Raw genomic sequence first — 9,514 nt, 5'->3', positions numbered from 1 at the left:
TATATTTTAAGAGATTGTTTTTTTGTGTACTCATCAAGTGATTTCAAGTGGGTTTCAACAATTGGGTTTCTTCGTTGTTGGTGGTTTGAACCGTACAAAGAACAAGTACACATTGCTTTCTTTATATAGTTTCTTGGCTATTATATACATGTAAACTTTACGGTCGATTCAGTTTCCTGAAATTCATGTGTTTTGGTCAAGATTATGTATGTGCACTGCTTGAACATGTCACGTATATTAGCTTCGCATCCAATCCGATTTAAAATTTGACTTTAAGAGTCAAACATTTCAATGAGATTATAGATAGAGACATGCTCCAAAAATATCCATTAATCATAAAATATAGACCTCTCGCTTAGTCAATTCATTAAAATTTCAAATTTATTTTTCAAAATTATTGTTTCAATCCAGTCAGTATAGTATAAATATATAATCATAAAAGAAGAAAACATTGTTTTTGCAAATATGAATAGAAATGATGTTTTGAGAATCAAATTAGTCATCTTTTACATCCTTAAGTACTTTTGAGTTTTGATACATCACCAACTAAATCCTCATAAATTTAGTTATCGCTCAAGATTATGTATACATATACAATATATGTTAGCTTCATCATCAACTGAAACCGGTTATTTGGGTTTGATTATATTATATCTACTCAGGTTTTGTACACATATTCAATTCAGTTATCACTAGCATAGGCTTCAAGTCAATCCACTCTGTTTCATTTTTATTTCTTTATAGATATGTTTCTTCTGACAAAAAAAAAACATCATAAAACAGTGATGAAACAAGTTTTTAGAGCCAGTTTATTGGTGGCTTTAATAATATTAATACTGTATTCACTTTTTGAATAAATGTATTTACCAGCGAAGATAATGCATTGATGGATAATTAAGGCAGCATTTCAACTGGGTACCTCTCTAGGAGAGTAGGAGGTAGCATAAAGCTAACTTTCTTCATTAGTTGTGACAATCTTATGATATGCATTTTTGTGCATGCAAAGGCTTCCACAAATGCATCCACAAGGTATGCAGAACAGAAATTCAACACCCAAATATTACGGCTTCAAATCCATGGTGACTAAACTAGGGGTGTTAAACGGGTAATACATAATAGGTAGATTTGCTTTTATTTTTATTTTTTTTAATTTTTGTTGTAATATTATGAAAAATGGTTGTTTTGTTTATTTATCTTCACTCAACCCGTGTCATACACGGGTTCTAACCTAGTTATCTTATAATTACATAAAAAATGGAGTGTATCTAAGAAGTGTAAAAAGTAATCCGGTGCGTTAAATATGTTGATCTGATGGTGAATATTGAAAGTGTGTTTATTGTGCGGTGTGTTTTATTAAATTTAATGGTGAAAACACACTTTCTACACTTCTTAGGAAAAATCTTCTTATTTTAACCTTGCTCTATATATTATATATATATATATATATATATATGTGTGTGTGTGTGTGTGTATATATATATGCCTGTAAATGAACAGAATGGGCATGAACAAAGGCATGTCCGTGTTTGTTCGTTTAACTTTTAACGAACACGAACACTTAGTCGAACAACTATTTGTGTTCATGTTCGTTAATTAAAAACTAAACATGTTTGTGTTCGTTTATGTTCGTTCATTTAAAATTTAAACGAAAATAAATGAACATAATTAAACAAAGATAAACGAACATGAAGGAACATGTATGTACATACATTAACGGAACACAAACATACATAAATGAACGCATTTAAATAAACAAAAACAAACAAATATAATACATATTAGGGTGATATAATTTCTAAATGCAAATAATATTTAATAATTTTCTATTAATATGTAAATGAACATAAATGAACGTAAACAAACTTAAATGAACGATCATAAACGAACGTTCACGAACATATATGAACGAATGAAACACGTGTTCGTCTTCGTTCGTTTAATTAAATGAAGACAACATAAATGAACTTTCTGTCGAACGGTTCATGAATAAGCATAATAATTAACTCCTCTATAAAGCTTACAATATTACCTTTATAGTGTTTATTTCACATTTTCATCATTGTTTCTAAACTTAAGTATCATCACTAATCGGGTTATTCGGGTTAACCTGAAACCCGACTATTTTTCAAAAATGAACTCGAAACCTGACCCTATTAACAACTTGGTTTATTCGGGTTAACCCGATTAATACTTTTTGACACTTTTAACCTGACCCGAATTAGCTTATTTAGGTTCGGATTAGGTTAATTGGGTTTGGGTTCGGGTTCGGGTTCAGGTCGGGTCGTGAATATATACCCTATGACCTTAGGTTTAGTTGGTTTATTTGACTACCAAATCCAAATAATTATACTAAATAAGCTCTTGGACTAAAAGGATTACTGTTTTAATAATTTTGATACCGTCATAAACAGTGTTTCTGTTCAAGAAAGGAGAAAATGACCCATTATAAGAAGTTGCAAGACCTTGATTTTGATGGATAATAGGATAGCAACTTCAATATTATTATTTTTTTACCAAACACCCATGCTAATAAATCAGTAGGAAAAATTCGTGACAAAATTAATAAAGTAGTAAGTTGATGTTATTAAAATTAGTCAAACATAAAAAGAATTACCAGTCAGGTGCACGAGAGATGCAGCGGGTAATAGGGGCGGATCTAGTGTTCGGTCAGGGGGTGTTTGCACCCACTCAAGTCCACTCTTTCCTTTATAATTTGTAATATATTAGGTCCAAAGACTCAAATGACTCATCCAAAAAAATTTAGTGACCCATTCGTAATTTTTTAATGCTCCAAACTTAACTTTTTATATATTAATCCAAAAATTTTAAGCCCAAAATTAATTTTGTTATGAACAATAACAATTAAGCCCATATTAGTTAATTGCTCAACCACTTTAATTGAAAATTTTGAATTATTGGGAGACAAACATATTAGGGTGATGGCGGCTTCACATCTTGTCGATGACACTGGTTATAGACCCAAAAGACAAAGGTACACAATCACCAATCAACATTATTATAATTTTGATTGTTTCAACAGTGTTGTCGATATGCAAATTCAAGAATTTGATGATCGCTTTAATGAGATTAACACGGGTTTACTTCAAAACATGTTGGTTTTTAATCCGTGCGATTCCTTTCCCAAGTTTGATGCATCAAAGTTAATGAGATTGTGTGAGTTATATCCATATAATTTTTGATAATGGGGACAAAATTGTTCTTGCATCTCAACTTGGTTTGTACATCGATAATGTGCGAAAAGATGAAAGATTTGCTAATACGAAAGATATTGGGGATCTTGCTAGAGTTATAGTGGAAACAAGGAAATATATCTCTTTTCATTTGGTTTATCGATTATTAAAGCTAACATTAGTTTTGCCTATTACAACCGCAACGGTTGAGAGATGTTATTCGGCAATGAAGGTCATAAAGACAAATTTACGTAATCGAATTGGTGAAGATTTTTTGAATGCTTGTGTGATTTTAGTGTTAAAAAAGAAGCACTTTTAACTGTTACGAATGAAGCTGTAATTTACCGTTTTCAAAGATAAAATCACATAGAGGTCAATTGTAATATGTATTTTGTTTATCTTTAATGAAATTTATTGTTTGCATTTTTATACGTAGTTTGTTTAATGTAAATTTTTTACTCTACCTCGGTTTGACCCGACCCATTTTGGTTGGACTTGCTTTAGTTTGAATTGACGAGTTCTAGGTTAAACTTTTTTTTGCACCCACTGGCTAGATTTTCTGAATCCGTCACTGGTGGGTAACAATACTTAAAGGTTGTTAGCAAGCCAATGCTAGCTCGAGCTCGACTCAAGTTTGTCTTGATTATTTTGATATTTATATAATTTGAGTACTTTTGATTATATATTTACATAACCTATAAAAAATTAAAGATTGAGTAATATTTGGATAAATATGACGGGGCAAAGTTGTAAGTATTTCTTATATTTTGAATTGTAATAAGTAACAAGTTTGTTTTTGTTTTATATTAAAAAGATAAAGGGTCAGATATGTAATTATATGAAACATGAGATTGTAAATATGTATTCTTTAAGAAACTTATACAATTTAAACCGTCCATCTATTTTGAAAAGAGTTATATTCAAACGTCGACAAAAATAAGCTCAATCAAATATGTATGTTCAGATCTTTTTAATCATATTTTTGTAAATCGTATGTGAAGAAAAGCAAAAAAGAACATAATTGAGTAAAAAGGGAGTAATCATGAAGGGTCAAAGTTGCACCTATTTTTTAAATCAACAAAAGATTTGTTATATTAAGGGACCATACTTGTAATTATTTTTATAGAAATTAAATAAACGTGGATTGTAGGTGTTTAAAAACAAATATATCTCTACTTAAACAGGTAACTTATACATTATAAATTGTAAAGCTCTTAAATTTTTATTCTATCGTCTTAATTTGTTCATCACTTATAAATTATATATAGTATAGATAAGTCTATTTATGAGCTACATTGTCTTTTTCTATTTTTGAATAAATATCTTCAAATGATATTTGATCATACCCTCTTATAAATAGTACAAGAGATGTACTAATAAGTGGTCAGATCTCAAAAACCAGCAATATGATTTATATATATACAATATATTAGTTGTAGATGATAAGAATACTTTATCTGTTTAGAGTGAAAGTAATTATAGGATACGTAAACTTATGGAAAGTGTTCACTCGAATGATAAAAAAACAAATCAAAGTCCATTTTATATGTAAAAAATCAGTATTGTTGATATCAATGGTCATATGTTACATGAAGGTCCAAACAAGAAAATCCAACAAATGGCACATATAATAAAAATATTTAAAACTATCGAAGTTGTAAGCTTGTAAATATTAAAAGAATTAATTACATGTACGGGTTGTTTAGTATTACCATATATGGTTTTAGTATTTACTTTCGTAAATTACGAATTCATTCCAACTGCTTACTCAATCCTAACACAGATGTTGCTGCGCTAACAAATGTAATTAGTTTCGTTAAGGTTTTGTTAATGACTTAGATACCCTGTCTACGTCAAACAGAATGACCAACTGGATTTTCGGGTATTACTTCATAGACTTTGGCCAAACCATCGCAACAAACCCACCAAATCTTTGAAAAAGTACATCAATTGAAATATTGGTAGGTGATTAAAACCATGTAGTGTTAAACACACACTATATAAAACAAAATCTAAACAAAAACATCAAGAAATTCGTGAATTCGAAACTAGCCCGGCAAACCAAATGTTTAAATAAGCTAAATAAAATGTTTAGTCCATCAATTTAGGGTATATGAAAACGATACGTTTTTCTTGATTTCACATTTTGAGCTGTCTTTTCCGTAATCACCCTCGCATTATACACAAGCATGAGTTCCATGTGAACGATAATTTGCATTTTCTAAATTTGCTTTACGTTTATTGTGTTTAATTTAAACTTATCAATAAAAAATTAATAATAAAAAAAAAGAAAAGAAAAGCGTAACATTGTTTATGAACAAAAGAAGACATACAAGAACTTTCCTTATTAACAAAGACCCTCTAAGTTCTTGATATTTCACATTTGTTCCTATTATATAACTTTTTTTCTAAGTAACTAAAACTTTTTGACAGGTTTCAATAACTTACCAAATAGATGGTGAGAAATCTCTTAAGACTTGAGTTCTCTTCTACCATCATATACCTGGCATGGTAACACTAATAACCTAAAATTGACTACTTAGCAACGTGTGTTATTACATAACAAGATAAATGTTGTTTTAGGTTTTGTTCTCTTTGGTGAATCATCTCATGGGACATGACAAAAATCAAGCCAATAACATAGCCTTAGCCCTTGAACCATATTAACTTTACTTTTGTTGTTTAGTGCTTGTCTCCAAGGTATCGAAGACACTCATCTCAACTTCATTAAAGCAATCCAACGCAAAATCATGAACTCCAAAATCTTGACAATCTAATAGCCATGTAGCACAATCATCCCATGAGGTGAAGACATCATCATTTTGTGCATTGTTTGGTAACTCCCAACTAGTTAAATCGACTAGCGGAGGCCCTTCGTCACCTAAGAGATAGCTTAACAACTTCTCATCTTCGCATACACCTTCAAACAACTTTTCATGCTCACCGCTTATAGTTGAACAATTTTCATGTTGTGAGGAGTCCTCAAAGCTTCTTGTGGCATTGCTGCTTTTTAAATGTTGTGAATGGTTGTTGATTTCAGATTGTGAGGAATGCTCTCCAGGAGATGATGATGTCTCCATTTCTCGGTGTTCCTTTTGAAGTGGTTCATGGGTGACAGGATCTATTCCTCGTTTTATGAGTTTTTTCTTGATATGAGTGTTCCAATGATTTTTAATCTCGTTATCTGTGCGTCCAGGCAATCTTGCTGCGATTTTAGACCACCTAACATCCAAACAACGAAAAAACTTAACTTTACTCTATACGACATAAGATATAAATATAAACTTGTTTTTATTACTAAATTTCATTCGCTACAATAAATACATAAACTTACCTTTTTATTGTATTATGTGCGTTTGTATGAGTTAAAAGATCTTTCCATATATATTTTACTCGAAAAATATATCAAATGTCGGAAAATTTGTTGATATAAAATAAAAACATTTAAAAATAATTAATTTCATAACTTTATATATATAAATATGGCAAGATTAATTATGCATTCAATGGATATTTATTTGATACCATGAGACGGTGATCCATTAAAAAAAACCTTTAAACATATAAATTAAATAAAAAAGTTTTGAGTTTAAATCTCATACGAAACATTAAAAGAATTTTGACATTAAAAACAATATTGTTATTTATTTGATAACGTGAAAAATCACCTGTTGGACCCACAAAATAGAGTAAAAAGAACAACACTATACTTTTTCTTGAAATATACAAACGTCAAATATGTGAAAATAGACCAATAAAAGCCAAGCACTAAACAATCTCCTCGTAGCTTTACTATGAAACATGTCTGCCATAAGCAACATTTATATATTTACTTTTTGTTTAACAAATATTTATATAATCACTAAATACTAAATTCAATTTTAATATTAAATAGTAATGTTTTCATAACCCACTATATATTTATATTACTCGATGATGTTCTATATTGGTAGTTTAACCGGTAACATTTTTAAAATTTATTTTTATTGTCAAAACAATTCAAAAAGACACATAATAATCATATATTTACACCCGATTAACTTGACTTCTCATTTGATTTCGCTCCTAAGAAACATTTGTTTCCCTATTTCGCTCACAACCATCCACGTGAGCAAAACGGAAGGTAAAAGTGTAGACATATGATAACTACGCAAGTGAGGTCACCAATCTCAACAAAATTTAAAGTAATAAATATCATTGATCAAATTGAGCATTGGTTATTTCACACCTCCTTTTTGATATTCATACACATTTTTAACACATATTTTATCTTTTATGTACATCATCTCTAAACAATCAAAGGGTGTACGTATAAATAGCAGATCCCTTAAATTGTAAATTTGTATAAATTATTATCAATTTATTTATGATTATAAAATTTGGATTATTAAAATCCAATTATTATGAAAGCTCTCGATAACTTGTAAAATCTTATGTTAAATATTGTATATTGAATAATGTAAGATACAAGATTAATGAGCTTTGGAAATTTTGTACATATCTTCTAGTTGGTGTGAGAGAGTGACATCAAATTTACCTATTGCCGAGTCTAGCATGGAGATCAATAACGAGTTGTTCTTCAGACTCAGTGAGTAGACCTCGCTTCAAGTCGGGTCGAAGGTAGTTTGTCCACCGTAGCCTACAACTCTTCCCGCACCGGCGGAGTCCCGCAAGCTTCGGGACAGCCCGCCAACAACATTGGCCACTAGTCAGAATAAAGTTGATAAGTTTATTATCTTCTTCGGCTGTCCACGGGCCTTTCTTCACCCCGAGTTTGTCACAACACGGTTGTCTTCCCATCGTTAGCTTAGCGAGCAAAACACAAGAAAACTATAGATAACTTTAATATTACCTAAAATGTTTGTAATGTAACAAATCAATCAAAACAACACACTTACCTACACCACCACCAACCTATATATATAGCTACCAAAGTGAGACTTGTAGAGAGAGAGAAAGCTAGAGAGAGGGTTTGTGGGGTCCACCATTTGATCCATGAAAGGTATAGGTGACCTGCAACTTGGTTCGGATGAGGTGAAAAGGAATGATGGGTGTCGCACGTACACAAAAAGCCACTTATGAGGTATTAAACAAATGATAATAAAGTTTCATTTTTTGCCCCTGTATTTAGCCAAATGTTAAATTTAATATTGATGTAAAACCCATTCATCAAGCTCTCCCAAATCTTTAAAATATAAAATTTTCTTTTGAAAAGACACAACATCCTTCCACCATTTCAATTCTCTAATCCAAAATTATAAGAAGTTGTTATATATATATATATATATATAGTAGCTTTTCATATATGAAGATATAATAAAATAAACGTTTATGAGTAAAATAAACGAAAAAAATGAAAAATTCATCTTTTAATTCGTATATGGTTTAGACAGCATTGATCAATTATATATTTGAACCTTTTGTTTTCTTTAACATCGTATATGTGGATGTCATATATAAAAAGATAAATTAAGGCAGTGAGTTGAGGCTACATGAGAACCCTTATATTCTATGTAAACAAATCTGAAACATCAAATTTGAGGTTAAAAACGTGTTGCAAAAACTATAATATAATAACTTAAAGTTTGTAGCTGTATTGATCACTTCATATTATCTTTTGTGTGAAAAGATCAGTTACCTTTTTTTTCCCCGAAGAGCAAGCCTATTGATAGACATATTTTTAATGTTCTTTTCGAGTTAGAGCATTCTGGGAGGATTCAGTATTGAGCAAGGATGATTGTATGCACCCCTTTAAAATCGTATTTTCTTCTATAAACTTCTACACTATATTAGGTTCAAAGACCCCAAGTGCCCCATCCATGTTTTTTTGGTGCCCCAAACTCAACTTTCCGAGCCAACTTTTCAAACGCAAGTGTAGTTTTTCTTTCACAAAATAATAATTGGGTTTGGATCAAATACAAATGAAATTAGTGTGCTAAAGGTGTGAATCAAGTAGAGTAATTATATATACAAGTAGAGTAATTATGTAAGTAATTACATAATTACTCTACTTGTATATATAATTACTCTACTTGATTATCACGTTTAGCACGTTAATTTCATTTGTACGTTAACTTTTTCCATAACAATTAAGCTTAGATTATTTAATTTATTAACTACTTCATCAATTAGTTATTAATATAGTGATATACTTTGTTAGTTTAATCGGACCATCATAAAAATTAGGCCAAAATATGATAGTATTCAGAGTATCATTGCTTTTTTTATAATTCTACACTATTTAACTTTTAATTTTTTATTTGTACATAAGAGCGTTTTGTGCCGTAACAATTATGCAAACGTTTTTATCAACTGTAATATGT

The 9,514-nt window shown here is 30.2% G+C and overlaps 1 protein-coding gene across 1 annotated transcript; it reads right to left on the bottom strand.

Moving 5' to 3' along the window:
- Positions 1–5,678: 5,678 nt before the first annotated feature.
- Positions 5,679–8,056, bottom strand: LOC143634241 (MYB-like transcription factor ODO1). Its single transcript, XM_077102382.1, has 2 exons — positions 7,729–8,056; positions 5,679–6,413 (listed from the first exon to the last, which is right to left on the bottom strand). The coding sequence occupies exons 1-2, from the start codon at positions 7,989–7,991 to the stop codon at positions 5,861–5,863; spliced, it is 816 nt and encodes a 271-aa protein (XP_076958497.1). The 5' UTR covers positions 7,992–8,056; the 3' UTR covers positions 5,679–5,860.
- Between the last annotated feature and the right edge of the window lie 1,458 nt (positions 8,057–9,514).

Source organism: Bidens hawaiensis, unplaced genomic scaffold (assembly GCF_021521415.1).
Source record: "Bidens hawaiensis isolate Kalapana, Puna unplaced genomic scaffold, B.hawaiensis_p1.1 tig00007038_1, whole genome shotgun sequence".
NCBI classification, from domain to species: domain Eukaryota; kingdom Viridiplantae; phylum Streptophyta; class Magnoliopsida; order Asterales; family Asteraceae; genus Bidens; species Bidens hawaiensis.
The sequence above is the reverse complement of the archived record's forward strand: the minus strand, read 5'-3'. Positions and strand labels throughout refer to the sequence as shown.